The sequence below is a fragment of the Lupinus angustifolius genome, chromosome LG10 (genome assembly GCF_001865875.1).
Source record: "Lupinus angustifolius cultivar Tanjil chromosome LG10, LupAngTanjil_v1.0, whole genome shotgun sequence".
Lineage (NCBI taxonomy): Eukaryota > Viridiplantae > Streptophyta > Magnoliopsida > Fabales > Fabaceae > Lupinus > Lupinus angustifolius.
The window spans coordinates 5,585,575-5,604,488 of record NC_032018.1 but is presented as its reverse complement, the minus strand read 5'-3'; the positions used below and the strand labels follow the sequence as shown (position 1 = coordinate 5,604,488).

Below are 18,914 nucleotides of genomic sequence, written 5' to 3'. Positions count from 1 at the left end.
ACTGTTGCGAAGAGTGTAGAGAGGAATTAATTTCCTTCTGATACCATGTTATAAGGCAAGAAAATGATCAATCATAATTGTGTATTGATAATGATCAAGAGTACATCTTATATACAAGCTTATCTAACAACTTTACAGTTGTGCAAAACTAATCCTGTAATTAACTTTGTAACTTAATTTACAATAACAGAAAACTGAACTATTTACATCCAATAACCTATGAACTCTTGCAAGAGTTGAAATGTAATTTGAGGCACTTTTGTGGCTTATTATAGCATTCCATGGATAAATACAACACCCATAGCCTCTTGAGAAAAATAAAAAATCTAGCTTATATCATAATTTTTGTAAAGTTTGAAACAATTGGAAACTGCTGCTAGATGAAGTGATTCAATATTTCAGTAAACACTTCAATAACAAATGCTTTTAATCTTATGATTCATTTTCACCTCATGTTCATCTACCAGAATGCATAAAACCATGTTCTTTGCATTCTGATTTTTGCATCAAGTTTTTGAAAGAATGTTATTATTTGATGAGAACTTGAAGTTTGAGGGAGGATTGTGGCATTCAATGTTCTAAACAACAGAAAGGAAAAAAAGTTCAGATTATTTTTTTATAGATAGAAACTTAAATTAACAGTGAACAAGTAAAGATAAGATGGCATGGACAAATTAGGTGGTAAGGGTTTAAAGGAGTGTTAGTAGCACTCCTCATTTCAAATAGTGGAAAATATTACAGTCTAGATCACTATAAATACACATCTTCACTCGCCTAAGGCTATCTGAGGAGCTAGTTACAGTATTTGTTTATCAACACTTAACTCATAGTACTACATATTTCAGAAAACTTTAGCGCACACATTGTGTTAGTATCAATCAGATGAAGACCAAAAACATGCATGCAAGCACTAAAGTTCTACATAAGCTCAGATTCAGAAGGAATATTAGCAGGAAACAATAATCTTAAATTTGCCCACAAATTAAAACTAAATTGTCTTACAATAAGTAGTGACTAGTACTATCCAATTGTTGAAGGACAAATCCTCAAACCAGGGGATAAAGCTAAATAATCAAGCAAGAACAATATTACCTGTGATTTCAATCAATTTTTTCTCTTCCTTTTAGAGCTCTTTTTTGGATTGGTCTTAGGGTCCTGATTTAACTGGGGTGCTGATGACTTCCCTACAGCGTAACTCCACAAAGCTCTTTCTACATCTGATGGGGTAAAGGAAACACCTTCTGAACTTAGATCCTGCAAATCATTTTGCACCAGATACTCAACAAAACAGTCAAAACATGGGAGGGTAGAGTAACTTCTTCATCTATGTTAGTAATAGACCCCCAAGTGGGGCAGCCTCTATTAGTTAAGGCCTTGTTAGTTAAGAGCATGCCTTTTCAGTGAAATTGTTAGAGCTAGTAAATTAGTTAGCATGCTATAAATAGAGACAGAAAATTTTGGAGGGAGACACCAGGATCTCGAAACCCTAGAGACTTTGCTTGTAAGTCATTCTTGTTCTTCTTCCCTTTGGATTCCATTGATCCAGAGAAGGAGGAGGATGCTAAAAAAGATTCCCATTCTTTCTATTAATCACTACATTCCGAACGAACCAGTATCTACCAATCTATTAGTGTGACAGAAGATGAGATAATACTCATTAAACATGATTTATCTACCACAAACTCATAAAACATGATTTCTCTATCACCAAACTTGAAGCCCAAATTAAAATCAAAAGAGAAAAAGAAAGGGATATCATGGTCTCCATTGGAAAATTGGAAATATTGTACTTACTTTTATCAATATTGACAATTACATTATCAGATTATCACAATTGCAATTTGCTTTGATCATTAAATTAATCTACTGCTATATTAATGATAAGTGTGAAATTATACTACATTTGCATTGCATTTAACTTGCATTGTAGGACATAATTAGAATTTTTATGATTGTTTTTAGCTTTTATTTCTCTTTGTTCGGGTTGAGTGGGTATTTTTGGATGTGTTGTGCAGTTTGGATAGATTAAAGCAAAAAAGAGTAGAGATTAAGTGCAAGAAAATGAAATTCAGTGTTGAGGCTATGCGAAGACCAATTGAAGGACTAAAAGAAATCATAAATGTTATATTATATTTCTTTTTTTAGATCTATTTTGTTGGGCTTAACCCAATATGTTGTAAATAGGATAAATGAGGGTTCTCCCTCAAGGATGATACACTTTATATTACAATTATCTAATTTAGAATTTGGTATTTTTTTCTCCATTATGAGTGAGTAATTCCCTTTGTTTCTAGGATTGGAGCTATGCCCTTTTACATTCAATAAATATTTGTTCTTACTTATGTTTCATGGAGTGTTGTGATTAGAATCATTAAACTGAGTTTTATTCATGAGTTGTCTGACCAACAAATTATACCTCTTAGATACATCGTGGAATGACCGAGAGGTGAACCCAACTATCTGACCATTCAGTTATTCAAACTAGAATCCTAATTCATGAGACTAGTATTAGGATTCTTAGGAGTTTCTGGAATTCAACTTAGGTTGCTACGAAGCGATTGGATAGAAAGATCAAAGTAAATGATTTGATTAATAACCGTACCACGAGAGTAGGTGTGACTTCAATTGAGTACACGTGCCGAAGCTCGAGAGAGGATGACACATATCAAAGAGCAATTCACCCTCACAACTTAAAGTTCATGAAAATGAGTACAACAATGATTTGCGAGTGTAAAGACGGTAACCCTTATCCTGAGAACTCTTCCTAAATTAGATTTCAATCATTTTCATAATTATTCTTGTCAATTGTTCTAAATTCACTTTTAATTCCTATTTGAGTTAAAGATAAATTAATTATTATAATTAAAGGAGTTTTTCAGTCATCGTGGGATCAATATTTTATTACTTGACGACATGATCGTGCACTTATGATTTGCCCTATCAATTACTATACTAAAACACAAACATGTACCCTTTTATGCTTAGGCTGTACTGGATTTTGTTCAAAAGAGATTTTAAAGAATTAAGAAGGAACTAACTAATCCAGTATTAGTTCAGGGGAGTCTAAATTGATAAATAAAAGAACCACACAAGGTAATCCATACATGCACCCCATCATTGAATAATACCTTTGCTTTCGTCTGTAATTTATCGATGAATGCTAGATATTGCTTCAGCGAATAATCTTTTGAGTTTCCAAGAGCTGCCTCCATAGCCTGTAGCAAAGCCAATATTTCATAGCGAGCTATAAAAACCAAATAAATCATGAAGGTGCGGAACTGTAAATTTGAGTGAAACCAAAGGTAGACCTCATCAGACATGAAGGGGGCTAACTCAGGAGCAAAAGCAGCCAAAACGGCGGAGGCAGTTGCAGGACCAACACCTTTCAACACGGTTAGTTCGGAAATGGCTTTGGATATATCAGGAAGACTCTGAAAAGCCTTCTGAGAGGCGGTTTTGACAACAGTGTCATCTAGAGCAGAAACAAAATCCAACAGACGTGGCCTGAAATTATTAAATTCAAGTAAATACATCTAATCCTTTCATGAAAAGTGTCTTCCAATTTAGTGAGAAATGAAGAAGCTCAACTTTGGGTCAAAATAATTACTTATAGACAGACTATTGCATCCTAGAAACAGTCTTTTCACTTGCAAGTAAGACTACTTATATTTACTCTCCCGGACTCCACTAAGTGGGAGTCTCGTGCACTTGCCCAACTTTTTTACACTACTAAAAAGACTAATTTAACTAATAATTAACATAAACAAAGTAGATATTGTATAACAACGAGAGTGAGATGAGTAAGAAACCTCCATTTTCCACGGGTGAGCTTCCATTGCATGAGCTGAGAAAGTTCATGAGTGGTGATGAAAGGATTAGGGTTTCGTTGGTGAATGATTGAAGGGAGTTGATTGCAATAGAACTCGTCAAGAGAAACCAAATTCGATTTCTTGTTCACGGATAGAGACTTTATTTGAGATGCGTAACCACACAGTGCCTCCTTCCAAATACTCACATCGCAGCATTCAAACTCCATTTCTCACTATGGAACCCAATTTTCCCGCCAAACTCCACGGTCGTTTCTTATTATTTTCTTCTGAGCTTTGAAATTATGAGATGGGTTTATAAATTGTTGTGGCCTTGAGGACTTAAAAAGGTTTAAAATTCACCCCACACTTTAATATCCACACCCAATTTTCATGATTTTACAAAACTGCCTCTCCACCTTTTCTAGTTACACAATCATCCTCTATTTCTTCAACTTCTCCCACTCACTCCCTCACCCATTGTCTTTTCTTCAAAAATACACTCACGAGGTGTATGTGTGATCTAAGTTACATTTTTTGTTAAGAAAATACATATACATAATTGATTATTTAAAAATATATTCCATTAAGGAGTTAGTTAAAAATGTGATTTTAGGATAATTGATTAACTAAAAAATTAGTATGTAAATTAATTTTACAAGATAATCAATTTATTATAAAAAAACTTACCTAAGTTCACGGACTCAAGAAGGTAAGCTTTAAGGGTCTAATAATATTTATAAAGATATTCATAAATTATTTGTTAATGAGGTGCTCAGTACTCACACCGTCAATAGGATTCGAAATTAGCTATGAGTTGATTTCCTTATAACCTGGACCAGCCTTCTATCACAATGTAACATACTTAGAACAAGTTAAAGTGGAGATAATAAAATTTTGAACGAGTAAATGTACATGAAAGTCGTTCTAATGGCCATACTTCCTACAGCTTTATCAGATCTAGCCAAATACTACCTTAAATAGTACAATTGGACTTTTAAGTCATTGTGTTAGACACATAAATATAAAGATAGGCAAGAGGCAACCTTAATCACTCTCTTGAATGAGAAATAATAATTATTAATTCTCTTCTTCATTCTTACACTACAATGAATGAGTGAGTCTTCAGTGGCACACCTTGAAGGTTTGCAACCTTGTTTTTGTTGATAACGATAAAGGTGCACCTACTTTTGTTGCACTCCTGGTTATCATTATAGGATTCAAGTTAGTTTATTCTTGTGTTCATGATTATAATTCAAAATCAACATCACAAGAATTATAATTTTCGATCCAAAAGGTAATATTTTTATCACATGCCAAGTCCTATTACATACATCCTCAGCAAAAGTTCCCAAAAAAAATGTATTATCCCACTAGAATAATATCCTTTCCATTATTTGAGAAAGAAATTCTTTCTTACTTTTGAGAATAAAAATGTCTCATCATAAATAAAAAGAACAGTGACATTATATATTGCTTTTGTTTTGTTTTTTAGGAATCTTATTCTATTCCACTGTGCATACAATATAAGAATTTACATACATCCTTGTCATTGTGGAACTTCACCTAGACACAAAAACATCATCATCTTAGTCCAAGAACACCTTATATGGACTGGATTCAGGGCCCAATCTCATATCTAACTATCAACACGAAAGGCTTATTACAATATTATGTCGGCCTTGGGAAAAACAATTAGTCCCTAATTTATAAAAATATAATTATGTGAATTTTTGATACTTAAATTTGAATAAAAATGAAGTGGTCATGAAAATTGTGAGGCCAAACAAAAATTGCAACCTTAATTTATAAAATTTAAAGATAAAAATTTACACCAAATAGTGATAAATACAAATTTGAGAACATGAAATACTTTTTCAATTAGTATTAACAATCAAAATTGCTAGTAATAATTTAGAAATTTGGGATTCCCCTTTCTTAATGACCTTGAACCCCGACCAACATATAACAATCTCCCAGTTAACAAGGTGGTTAGGTACATATATTCTAACCTTAATCGCACATTCAGAATATTGACAAGAATGTTTGTAATCCACCATCATATTCTATCATCTTTTAGGTTAAATTAGAACAATGATTAACAGTCTTATAATTTTTTCCATATTCATATCCCAATCATTCAAAATACGTGGAAAATGATATATAATTTTATTTTATAACTTTAATATCAATGAACAAATTTTCTCTCATCTCACTTGTATTCCTTATGTCAACATTTGAAAGATGGGGAGAGGAATAGAGGCACTTCATGCGACAATTGATCCTCATTCTATACATTAAGTTTGAGATTTTTTTGTAATTCTTTTCAGGAATCTAAATTCAAGAAAACTTTACCAAAACAAATTTAGTTATGTTTAATAATTTAATTGGTATGGGGAGCTCTATATTATCCATGCCTAAGTTTAAGCCTGACATTATGTGAGTACAAAAATAATTCAAATTTAATATGTCAGGGTTCAAAATATATGATATATAGTGATGCGAAATGAATATATAATACCGCAACAGACAGACTGTAGTAACTAATGCACCAAAAAAAAAACAAAGGCAGTAGTAACTAATACTCCACAATGCACACTCACTTTCACTTGACATGCCCTTGGCCACATAATATGCACGACAACTGAAAAAACGAGACATATAAGTTACAATCATTTTTAAAACATAGAAGACGAAGCAGTTGAGGACATTTCTAAATTAATTGCCAACAGCTATATCTTTCTTTCACGTCTTAGGGTATTGCTCCGCAATGATACAGTTTGTGTCATGAACTTATAATTGCTCAGAAAAATAATTAATAATTAAATTTTAATTTAAATATATTTTTTCTAATCAATCACATGTTCATGGCACATGGAGTGACACAATGTACGAGACACCAGATGTGTACCCTCCTCCACCATGGAATATATTTGTGAAATTACTATAAAACCCCCTTTTCATTTAATTCCTTAAAACGGACTTGTAGAGCCGTTTCCTTTGTCCATGTATTTTGTTAGTTAACAATGAAGGAGTTATCTCAAGTCTCAACTTCATCCTAGAATCTATTATAATCAAATCATATTTATATGATTCACTCATTTATCCTACCTATAATGTATCAAATTCAGTCTAATGTATACCAGTACCATATTAGTCTTGTAAATAATAAAGTAAAAAAATGACAACATATGAATCACGTACCTGGTAACTGTGAATCAGACTAAAAGCCTCCTTGGATGAAACATATATGGTTGGTCTGTAGGGGACATCCATTATTCTTTCCTTATTAACAGCAAAGATATTCACATTTCACAACGTTTTTCTAGGTCCCCCCTGCGCTCCTATGCTAATATGAGAAAGACTTGGGTTGAGAGACATCTATGTGGAGACAACCAATAAAATATTGTCAATATATTAAATATTTAATTCCAATTAAAATTTAGTCATAAATGATAGTATAAAAAACATAAATACACTTGTCTCTAAATATGACGTGGCGTATGTGTCTCTATGCAAGTTTTTCTCACACCCAAGAAATATGACACAAGATTTGGAGTTTCAATCAACATATATTTCGGGGACCATCTCTGTTACAATGCATGCAGCGTGGGGGGACCTTTTGGGTAGATTAATTTTTCATTTTGGTAGATATAGAGTTCGTAGGCATATTAACTTCGAAAATTGGGTTATATGTTAGTTGTTATTGTTCTTTGTGATTATTATTTTACAATTGTTAGGCTTGAGAAATGTGGAGTATTTTTTTGATATTATCCATCACATTTTGGGGGTGTGGCTGCCCCCAAAAGTATCGTTTACATAAGCCAAACGTTTGACATTTTAATTTTTATGAGAATTTAATAGATTTTTACACACTAGATTAATATTTTATTGGTAAAATTGATTATTCTAATGTAGGGTTTCATATAAATGGAAAATTGAATATAATGAAGGTCATTTCACATTCTATCATAGCAAATGGTACCATGAATTATGCAAACTTATTTCCTTCTTTTTCTTGACAATTGGGTACACTATATGGCTAACAGGGTAACCAGAAGCTCATGGGTCACTACTTACATCAAATGTCAATACCCTAATTCAAATGAAATAAGCTAATTAGGATATATCGTTGTCTTCCACTTACACTAAATCCTTGTGAATGGTTTAAAGATGAAAAATAGTATGAGTTTTATATATTGTTACTATATTATTTATTATTTATATTTAATTATTATTCTCTCTTAAAAAAAGATAATCCAATAAACGGTGAATTATATAATAAATATATATAAATTTTTATATAAATAGTGTATAGATATTACATAATTGCTTAAAAGTATTGGTAAAAAATAACTTAAAATAAAGGGAACCATTGTTATTTTAGAGAACAGCTTGTAGAAAAATTATAGTAGAGAAAACAGCTGGATACTTCAAACCGATTACTCATCCACCACCATTATATATCAATCACTACAAGTCTAGAACCTGTATCTTTCATCTCTTCTTGAAAAACTTGTGCAATGTTACAAATAATTTGGATTATTGTTAACATGTTATTTTTTCCATGCACAAAAAACACCTATTCCCAACATAAGTTAGGATAGATCTATTTCCATATTTCTGGTTTATTTCGTTAACATCCAATGTTACGGTAAAAATCAAGATTGCAATCGAGCACAAATACTTAAAACAGGAGGGATACACACTTAGGAAAGCAAAACACTCAATAAAAGGATGAACTCTATTTGTCTTAGGGCTCTAAACTCTAAAGCAATTCATGACAAAGACATGGAATCCCTTTTATGCCCCAAAATGTCTCTTTGGAATTTGGATAGTTTAACGAAGGAAAAAAAGTTACAGTAATTTTTAACCATATAATGGCTTTTTCTTTAAGTAAAAAATTGAAAGTGTCCCCTACTAATTATGACAAATAGGCAGCCAAAAACTTCAGTACAATAATGTCTACATTTTTTTTTTCTTAAAAGGAGAATTACGGATTGAGGACTAATTTTCTTCTTCACAAATACAAATTGAAGCTACTAATAAAAATCTATAGGTTTTTGTAACACGTGATAAGCAAGCCAAAAAACATGTTTTTATTGGAAAATTAAATACATCATATCTTTATTCATTAAAATGTTAGGAGATTTCTCCCAATAATAAAAACTTAGCGTTTTTCTTGTTTAAAGTGCATAGGTTACAAAAAGTAAAAAGAAAATGATATCTATCTACACGTTCTACATGATCAAATCACAATCACAATAAATAACACAAAGGAATTCATTCACATCTACCATACCCCTTTTTATCTTTTGAATGACGACTGAAGTAGTGGACTATTGTTACCTTTGAAGAAAGCGGAAGACAATAAAGGTGCATGCAATGATGGTGTTATGGAGATTGAAGAATAAATCGGCAACAAAATGAGATGATGTGATCAAACGATATACCTTTTTGCATTATAGGTAAAACATGGAGTTACTTGTTACTTAGTTGGGCCTAGAAAAAGGTACATCACCAAAAAAAGCAAATTCAATAATGTAAGGGCCACCTTCATCCTTTGTCACATCATTTCATAGATGAGAATAATGTATCTTATGCCTATTGGAAGATAATTTATCTTATCCAAAGAGTAAAAATATAACATGTATTCAATTTTATTTAATTTTAGAAATATTTTTATAAAAAATAATAAAATATGACATTACTAGCAGCATATAATTTATCTCCTTAATTGTTAATCATTTCTTGCATATAATTTATCTCCTTAATTGTTAATCATTTCTTCTTATGAAAAGACTTGTATAAAGACATATAAGAGACTACTAACAAAAAACCTTTACAACACATTACAAATTTAATTAAAATTAAAATTTAATCCTAAATTATATTAAGAAAAAAACATAAATTGTACTTGTATCCAAATATAACATATTAAATATGTCTCCACACAAGTTTTTCAGTTCGAATTAAAATTTGGTTATAAACCAAAAGAACATAAATGCAATTATCTCTATGACTAGTTGTATACATCTTCACATAAGTTTTTCCCATTCTTAATTTATACTTTCCCTCCCATTAGCACATTCTCCATATAAAGCCAAATGGGTATGTTAGAAAAGGAAACACAGAAGTGCCCCCACCATCCACCAAATTCTTGAAACATACATACTGTCAATGTTAATGTTACTACAAGACTTATCCACCATCCACTCACATGCAAAACTTCAACATGTGACAAAAAATGAGGATATATCAATAGTATCTCTAGGCATCATTCCAAGCAGCAAAAACTGGCAAGTGAGACATTGATATAGCTCGTGAGGGAAACCATGAACTAACACTAGTAGTAGCAATGGGGCTAACAATCTTTGTTGACCCTATTGGAGGATTTGGAAAGAGTAATGTAGGGCCAGTTTTATCAGGGCTGCATTCTCTTGGACTGCTTAAATTGGTCACCAAAGAAGACTGATTTGAAAAATGAGTCCCTACCTTAATAGTAGAGTCATGATCTAGCATAGTTTGGTTGCTAGATCCTACTGAATCAGTTCCTATGAGACCATGTAGGGCCATAGAAAAAGCAGGATTTCTATAATTTCCACAGTTCATAGCTTTATGGTCAGAACTATTTGAATCTGACTGTTGTTTTTGTTGTTGCTGTTGTGGTGATTGATGATACAATACCATATTCCAATCTGAACCATTGGTTTCATTGTTGTTGTTTGCAGCTTCAAGTTCTTCTTTGTTACTGATCTGGCTTGATACAACATTATACTTAATTGTCTCAGTTCTTGGTTCACTATCTTTGTTGTTTCTCCTTGCTTGCTCTCCAGTAAGTAGGGTATTACTGGCCATGATATTTTCAACATGGTATCTAGATATGTCAAAGTTAGTCACGGCGTTTACGCCGCGAAATTTGATTGCTGCTACATCATATGCTTCAGCTGCTTCCTCTTGTGTACCTTAATTTACATTCAATAACAAAAAATCATCAAATTTAATCAAAGGGCATTTAGAAAAATAGGAACTTTCATGAGACCCTTTTCTTAAAGAACAGCCTTAAAAAAAGTGACTTGTCATAGTCCAAAGTAGCATATGTTCAGCCTTACAAAAAGCATTACCACTCACTAGCTAGCATGAAGAGCTAAAGACCAAGTCCTAAAACTGCTTTAAGCATGCTAGTGCCTTATAAGCATTGTGTTACATAATTTGAATACTAAAGTTCAATGTTATATTGTATCAGTTTTAGTAATGCAGTACTAGGAATATGATGCTTTTTGGAAGGACTTACTGAATGTCCCAAGATAAAGGTCCTTATTTCCTGCAACTCTACCTATTCTTGCTTGCCATCTTCCATGTTGGTGGTGCCTTCATAACATTAAAAAGTTTATATAAAAAAATTAATCAAATGTTTCTAAGTCACATGAAAAAGTAATATAAAACCACAAGAACCTTGTCACCCCTCTGTATATTGAAGCACCCCTTGAAAATCCACTGCTCTTTCTGCAAAAAAGCAATCAGAAACTTGATCATCAATTAATCATTGAACATAGTACTCATTGGTAGCTTTTGGCAACATAATAAATTAACAATCAGTGTCTCTACCTTCTCAAGTGAGCAACGAATTCCTGCCTGCTCATGTTTTTCATTTCTTCAAGTTGCATTTGGTAATTTTGTAGCTACCAAAGAGAAGAGAAAGAGAATGAGACTCCTAGGAGTATATACAAGATTCAAAAGAGTAAGATATGATACAGAAATGAAATATACCGGGAAGTTTATATGTGTCGAAGATCCCCAATACTTAAGAGCTGCAAGATCATATGCTCTTGCAGCTTTCTCTTCCATATCATATCCACCTTGAGTTCACAAATAAAAATTGATAACTTAGAAATTTAGCAATAGCAAGAGTGTTGAACTTTAAAATGCAAGCTTTTGGTAAAGGACTTACCTAAATAAACTGCATTATGCAACATTTTGTTGATTCATCATCCACATTCAACACAAGTGTGAACATACAATAGATTAAAGTTAGTAATAACAACAGCTCAGATTATTTACTAAATATTAATGGACCAAAATTTGTAGTAGAAAAAGAAAACTTTCAAACAATTTAATATAAAAAATGTCAAAGTCTTTTAATTTGTGGTCACTAACCTTGTCTTCCTTTCCTTGTTTGCCCTTCTTTCTTGCAACTATTATCCCACAAATGTGCTTCATATCTACCAGTCCATCTATGCCTAATTTTCAACAGCCAACAAGAGTTTACTAGAAAAGTGATTGAAAAAAGTGAACAAAACATTATAGCTTCAAAAGTAGAATCACCACAAACAAACTTAAAACATTTTAAAAAGGAATCAATAGAGGATCTCAGGTAATGAAAAGCATAATAAAGGGGTGAAGTTAGTAACCTCGTGACACCTCTATACTGTGAAGTTCTCTGCCCAAATGTATCAATGGATTTCCTATGCACAGTATGCTTCTGTCCAAGCTTAGAAGACCCTCTCTTTTTGGTTTCCATGACCACTGATTCAGTAGGAGTAGTACCAGAAGGAACAGTGACACAGTTTGACTGAGAAACATGACTCATGGAAAGGCTTAAAGACTGCAAATTTCCACAATGTTGTGCACTACTAACTCTGCCAACAACACCAACAGACCCTGAAGGTGAACCTGAAGCAATAACACCATCTCCAATGCTAGTAGTACTATTATTCACTTGCTGCTCCCAGTTTTTGAAGCAAGCAGTTCCTTCATCTCCCACTTGAGGCATTTGTGAGCTGCTGCAAACTGTGACATGGGGTTGTTTGGTTTCTTGTTCTTCATCCAATGGTGTTTGGTAAATACTATTGCAAGCAAGGCCTGAATAATATGGATGTTGCCTGAAAGGGTCAGAAAGAAAGTCTCTACTTGTTTGAGACTCATGAGCATTTTGGTTATAGTAGATGCTGTCTAAACTTAGAGCCATTGCTTCTCTTTCAGAATCTCCATATTGGTCACTTCCCATAGTTGCACCACCAAGGAAGTCTTCAAGTTTTGGAGATGAACTTGGCATCATCACTTCAATATGAAAAACAAGGCCATAACATGATTTTCAAACATGTTATATGAAAAAATAGAAACACTTGAAGTTGAAGAGGAAGTTACAAAAAAAAGCTACTAACCTTGTGTTTGTGATTTGTTGAGTGCTTCTATAATGCAAAGTGAACCATCAGATTTGAGAGGCATCATAGACAAAGGAAGAGAATGAAAAGCACTGTTTTCCCAATAGAAGCTTGTGGGAACAGTACTGTTAGAAACAGCAGAACCTTGTTGAGAGTGATGATAATATAGATTATGATCTTGAACTTGACCATCATCATGTTCATGATGATTATGATGATGATGGGGTGGCTCCATTTTCATGTAGGGTGAGAGAGAGAACCCCAACCAGTTATCATTGTTCCCATCATCATTGTTGCAATTACTATTGCTATCATCCATGATCTTCACCTTTTTTTTTTCCTTACATGAAAAAGGTTTGAACTTGTTATACACTAGCAGCTGTAAGGAAAAGTAATCATTGGGTAGGAAATAAACAAATCATCATATCAAGAAATCTAGTTGACATGGTTTTTTGTTGTTTAGCTCTAACAAAATTTTCCAACACTATCTATAAACTCCTATGTTTTTATTGAGCTCATATTCAAATATGTAACCTCTTACTACTTCTCTACAACATAGTAAAACTTGTATCTTTGAACTAAACAAAAAGAATGAGTTCAAGCAAGTAATGTTGGAAGCTTGGAAGCACCCACTACATTCCATAGGGATCTGTGTATTTATGAGAAAAAAACATGTCTTTTTCTTTCTCTATTCTTGTTTTCTTTTTCCTTTATAAAAAATGTCTCCCATTCAGCTTTTCCTTAAACACATAATCAAACATAGATAAATATATGTATAAATACATTTATTTATAGCAAAAGTAAAATATCAAAGTGGACAAGAAGAAATGAACAAAAATGGTAATGGAGAGATTAACTTTTCATGGTTAGATTTCTGATACTGTGTGCCTTGGAAACTTGAATATGCTAGTTGTTGTACTAGCTGAATCTAGTGAGCAAATGCCCAACAGAGTGAACAATACTTGGGAAAGGACTAAAAACATATTTTTCTATATTCTAATAAAAAATCTTATAATATTTTTTTTAATAAGAACACTTTAAAGATTTATAGTATATCATCAATTAGTCATGATAATTAAATATAATGTATATAACTTACATGATGTATGTGTATATTATTTCTCTTTTAACAATTTCCCTGATATATAAAATTAGTATAAATATTTATGCATAATTAATATATTTATAATTTATTTTTATTAATTTTTATGAAGAAGTGATTAAATATAAATGATGGATTACACGGTCATACTGTATAAAACTTTATCACTTATATACTTTTTAACTCATTCATTTTTGCCCAATGTGTGACTTCTTCATTCACACTTGAAATACCTAATATCTCGCCTCAAGTGTGAGTTCTCCTTCGAGTATTGGATATACCAGAGTTCAGCTCTTTATCTACTTGCACTGCCATTGACTTATCCTTTCATCAATAGAATACGCTGCATTGACCTGTCGTCAGGAAGACTTTCGATACAAGGATCCCTCATAGATCTATCGATCACTTGTCGCTTCAATACTCAGTTGAGTCGTCGAATCATCAACTCTGATACTACTTGTTGAGAGATCTTCATTTAAAGGTTACAACAATACCAACATATTTTATGATATAAATATTATATGTCAACCTAAATGTTAATGCTTAATCATGTATTTTAGAATATGATAAATAACATATAAATATATATGAGTAATAACATTAATAATATTATTATACACAGAAAAATTAATAATGTATTAATATATATAATATATCCTCGGGAAGAAAAAGTAAAAATATTATTAAAATATATTTTTCAAATTTAAGAAAAATAAAATTGTTTATTACAGTGAGGGACCTAAGATAGATTTGACGGGCAGGACATATCTGCCCATCCAGTCATTTCGTACAGTACCATTCTGTGTCACCCTGCATTCTGCAAAGTCTAAAAGCATCTATTTTTATTTTTATATTTCATTTAAAAGCATCTATTGTATTTAAAGATGTAGGTACTTGATTAGAAAATTGTTTGACTTGTACTTAAACGAGAAATGAAAGATCTATATATTAAAATTAAGGGAGAGTGGTGTGTATAATTGATGTATGATAGGAAGAGGATCATAAAAAATGAGAAAAAAACTTAAACGGTGGAAAATATTAGAAAATAAAATAATTAATTTTATTAACAGATAAATTATCCTCATAGGATTTTGTTTTATATTTTATATTAATGTCCGTGCTTACAAATATTTTCTAAATAATAACTCCATGTCTAATTTATTTTGAACAATGGTAAGAGTAAGAAATTTTATTAAAAATGGATATTAACATAGCCAAAAAATGTATGCATAGATAATGAAAGAATTTTTATAGTGTTATTCTATCATTATTTTTCATATTTAATTTTCATTTTACTCTTAAATATAAAAATTTAAATAAATATATTTAAATTGTGCATTTATTATATATAAATTTTTATATTATTCATAAATAGATATTAATGAAAATAATTCTTTATCAATGTATTCTCATAAGAAAAAAAACTCATCATTTGCAATTATGGTTGTCTACGTTGATGAGCTAAACATAATATGGAGTCTAGAAAAAACCTTGAAGGCAGAAGAATAGTTAAAAAGGATTTTCAAATGAAGAACCTTGGAACACAAATTTTGTCTCGGATTTAAGTTGAACATTTGGATATAATATAATCCTTGCTCATCAATCACTGTAGGCAGATATTGAAACAATTTTATTTGGATAAATCTTGCCCTTCAAAATCTCATATTTTTCCTTAATAAGATCGTTTTCATTTACGAGAGGATGGTGGACATGCTATTTTTTTTGTACAACCAAAAAAATTTCCTCAGCTTCTGAGCATGGAATCATTTTTAACGTGTTTAGTTATCTCTCCCAACAAGTTAACTCTTAGGAATTAAACCATCTTAAAATATGATATCTCCGTTTCATTCAAACACTATTGGATCTTGAGGCTTTGTTTTAGAGTATAGTTTTGGAGAAAAAGAGAAGAAAATAAATGACTTTGGAAAGTCTTCCCCTTGTTTGAGAGTTGAATGAAGGAGAGAGAAAAGTTTTGGAGGATTTCTCAAAACCTTTCATCTGTCTATTTTTTAAGTTATCATAACTTGAGAGTTTTGAAGATAAAATATCAAAATACTTAAATATTTTTAGTATATTATATAATTATATCTTATTATTCATTTCTAAATGTTAATTACATTTTTAAAGGAAAAATAAAAAATATTTTTACATTATCATTAGTATCATCTCCATCTAAATTTCATACTCTCAAACAATAGAAAAATCGCCTTCCATTTCTTTTCATTTTCTCTCCTTTAATCTCTCCTCCTCCATTTGATTCCTACCTCTCAAACAAAATCTCAACTTAATATTAGTGCCATAAACTTTTTAGTCTTGTTTAGTTATGCACCAACTCCAAGAAAGTGAAATATAATGAAACATTTTTTTTATCTATCAAGGTATTTCTTACCTAATAAACTTGGGTTCATGATTGCTCATTTCAATAAGTATTATTTCTAAGAATTTAATTCTTAACATTTTGATTATCTTAAAATTTTAGTAGAACCTTACACTACTAAACTTCCACATTTTTTTTGGGTAAATGAAACATGTTTTTGTTATCTTTACAATGTGACTGGTATGTTTTTGTTTTAATCAAGTGAATTAAAATTAAAGTTGGTAGGACATGTTAATGTAAGATTGTAAGTTATCTTTTTTTAATTGATAATTTTAGAGGGTTAGCATTTATTGTATGTGAGACTTAAACCTTTAATCTCCTTAACTTTGTCTCTAACCATTAAACACCATAATTTGTTTATTTTTTATATGTACTATTAGTAAAGTTCAAACCATAACTTTATTCACTTCGTTCATTAAACTTTTTCAGATTTCACTTATCTAATTTCCGATCCCGACAAAGTCTGGTTCAGAGCATATCGTATCTTCAAATGTAATGATATCAATGTCTTATAGCAATCCACAAAGCAAGCAATGATGACTTCCTCATCAAACCATTTAAACATTTCGCTATTTATGAAGGTGGTGGTAAGTAAAAGCATAGGTTAAAAGTTATCTATGGTTAAAATAAAGAATAGGATCTTGAGGTTTCACAGCGTTAAGGCTCTATGAACACCCACATGAGAACTTACAAATTATCTTTCAACAGCCAACAAGAGTTTACTAGAAAAGTGATTGAAAAAAGTGAACAAAACATTATAGCTTCAAAAGTAGAATCACCACAAACAAACTTAAAACATTTTAAAAAGGAATCAATAGAGGATCTCAGGTAATGAAAAGCATAATAAAGGGGTGAAGTTAGTAACCTCGTGACACCTCTATACTGTGAAGTTCTCTGCCCAAATGTATCAATGGATTTCCTATGCACAGTATGCTTCTGTCCAAGCTTAGAAGACCCTCTCTTTTTGGTTTCCATGACCACTGATTCAGTAGGAGTAGTACCAGAAGGAACAGTGACACAGTTTGACTGAGAAACATGACTCATGGAAAGGCTTAAAGACTGCAAATTTCCACAATGTTGTGCACTACTAACTCTGCCAACAACACCAACAGACCCTGAAGGTGAACCTGAAGCAATAACACCATCTCCAATGCTAGTAGTACTATTATTCACTTGCTGCTCCCAGTTTTTGAAGCAAGCAGTTCCTTCATCTCCCACTTGAGGCATTTGTGAGCTGCTGCAAACTGTGACATGGGGTTGTTTGGTTTCTTGTTCTTCATCCAATGGTGTTTGGTAAATACTATTGCAAGCAAGGCCTGAATAATATGGATGTTGCCTGAAAGGGTCAGAAAGAAAGTCTCTACTTGTTTGAGACTCATGAGCATTTTGGTTATAGTAGATGCTGTCTAAACTTAGAGCCATTGCTTCTCTTTCAGAATCTCCATATTGGTCACTTCCCATAGTTGCACCACCAAGGAAGTCTTCAAGTTTTGGAGATGAACTTGGCATCATCACTTCAATATGAAAAACAAGGCCATAACATGATTTTCAAACATGTTATATGAAAAAATAGAAACACTTGAAGTTGAAGAGGAAGTTACAAAAAAAAGCTACTAACCTTGTGTTTGTGATTTGTTGAGTGCTTCTATAATGCAAAGTGAACCATCAGATTTGAGAGGCATCATAGACAAAGGAAGAGAATGAAAAGCACTGTTTTCCCAATAGAAGCTTGTGGGAACAGTACTGTTAGAAACAGCAGAACCTTGTTGAGAGTGATGATAATATAGATTATGATCTTGAACTTGACCATCATCATGTTCATGATGATTATGATGATGATGGGGTGGCTCCATTTTCATGTAGGGTGAGAGAGAGAACCCCAACCAGTTATCATTGTTCCCATCATCATTGTTGCAATTACTATTGCTATCATCCATGATCTTCACCTTTTTTTTTTCCTTACATGAAAAAGGTTTGAACTTGTTATACACTAGCAGCTGTAAGGAAAAGTAATCATTGGGTAGGAAATAAACAAATCATCATATCAAGAAATCTAGTTGACATGGTTTTTTGTTGTTTAGCTCTAACAAAATTTTCCAACACTATCTATAAACTCCTATGTTTTTATTGAGCTCATATTCAAATATGTAACCTCTTACTACTTCTCTACAACATAGTAAAACTTGTATCTTTGAACTAAACAAAAAGAATGAGTTCAAGCAAGTAATGTTGGAAGCTTGGAAGCACCCACTACATTCCATAGGGATCTGTGTATTTATGAGAAAAAAACATGTCTTTTTCTTTCTCTATTCTTGTTTTCTTTTTCCTTTATAAAAAATGTCTCCCATTCAGCTTTTCCTTAAACACATAATCAAACATAGATAAATATATGTATAAATACATTTATTTATAGCAAAAGTAAAATATCAAAGTGGACAAGAAGAAATGAACAAAAATGGTAATGG

At 31.8% G+C, this 18,914-nt stretch overlaps 3 protein-coding genes across 4 annotated transcripts; all 3 read right to left on the bottom strand.

Moving 5' to 3' along the window:
* LOC109358505 lies at positions 890-4,129 on the bottom strand. Its single transcript, XM_019602768.1, has 4 exons — positions 3,810-4,129; positions 3,309-3,504; positions 3,129-3,215; positions 890-1,254 (listed from the first exon to the last, which is right to left on the bottom strand). The coding sequence occupies exons 1-4, from the start codon at positions 4,034-4,036 to the stop codon at positions 1,105-1,107; spliced, it is 660 nt and encodes a 219-aa protein (XP_019458313.1). The 5' UTR covers positions 4,037-4,129; the 3' UTR covers positions 890-1,104.
* LOC109357622 (AP2-like ethylene-responsive transcription factor ANT) lies at positions 9,842-13,256 on the bottom strand. 2 transcript variants are annotated; one of them, XM_019601593.1, is made up of 10 exons: positions 12,218-12,580; positions 11,964-12,046; positions 11,758-11,766; positions 11,577-11,665; positions 11,415-11,488; positions 11,262-11,312; positions 11,101-11,177; positions 10,536-10,771; positions 10,452-10,468; positions 9,842-10,233 (listed from the first exon to the last, which is right to left on the bottom strand). In XM_019601593.1, the coding sequence occupies exons 1-10, from the start codon at positions 12,577-12,579 to the stop codon at positions 10,077-10,079; spliced, it is 1,155 nt and encodes a 384-aa protein (XP_019457138.1). In that variant the 5' UTR covers position 12,580; the 3' UTR covers positions 9,842-10,076. The 2 variants fall into 2 exon arrangements, with proteins under 2 accessions (XP_019457138.1, XP_019457139.1); XM_019601594.1 differs by adding an exon at positions 12,971-13,256 and having other exon boundaries at positions 10,137-10,233; positions 10,452-10,771; positions 12,218-12,866.
* LOC109357949 (AP2-like ethylene-responsive transcription factor ANT) lies at positions 17,144-18,386 on the bottom strand. The gene is made up of 3 exons (XM_019602005.1): positions 18,068-18,386; positions 17,315-17,963; positions 17,144-17,210 (listed from the first exon to the last, which is right to left on the bottom strand). The coding sequence occupies exons 1-3, from the start codon at positions 18,384-18,386 to the stop codon at positions 17,144-17,146; spliced, it is 1,035 nt and encodes a 344-aa protein (XP_019457550.1).

Excerpts from the sequence above, each read along its gene's own strand:
- LOC109358505 (XM_019602768.1), bottom strand. The coding sequence starts at position 4,036 with ATGGAGTTTGAATGCTGCGATGTGAGTATTTGGAAGGAGGCACTGTGT. Across the intron at positions 3,505-3,809 it reads CTCACCCGTGGAAAATGGAG|GCCACGTCTGTTGGATTTTG; the intron begins GTTTCTTACTCA and ends TAATAATTTCAG. Across the intron at positions 3,216-3,308 it reads CCCCCTTCATGTCTGATGAG|GCTATGGAGGCAGCTCTTGG; the intron begins GTCTACCTTTGG and ends GCTTTGCTACAG.
- LOC109357622 (XM_019601594.1), bottom strand. The coding sequence starts at position 13,211 with ATGAAAATGGAGCCACCCCATCATCATCATAATCATCATGAACATGAT. Across the intron at positions 11,489-11,576 it reads CGACACATATAAACTTCCCG|CTACAAAATTACCAAATGCA; the intron begins GTATATTTCATT and ends TCTCTTTGGTAG. Across the intron at positions 11,178-11,261 it reads ATATACAGAGGGGTGACAAG|GCACCACCAACATGGAAGAT; the intron begins GTTCTTGTGGTT and ends AATGTTATGAAG.
- LOC109357949 (XM_019602005.1), bottom strand. The coding sequence starts at position 18,386 with ATGGATGATAGCAATAGTAATTGCAACAATGATGATGGGAACAATGAT. Across the intron at positions 17,964-18,067 it reads CAACAAATCACAAACACAAG|TGATGATGCCAAGTTCATCT; the intron begins GTTAGTAGCTTT and ends TTCATATTGAAG. Across the intron at positions 17,211-17,314 it reads CAGTATAGAGGTGTCACGAG|CTATAATGTTTTGTTCACTT; the intron begins GTTACTAACTTC and ends CTACTTTTGAAG.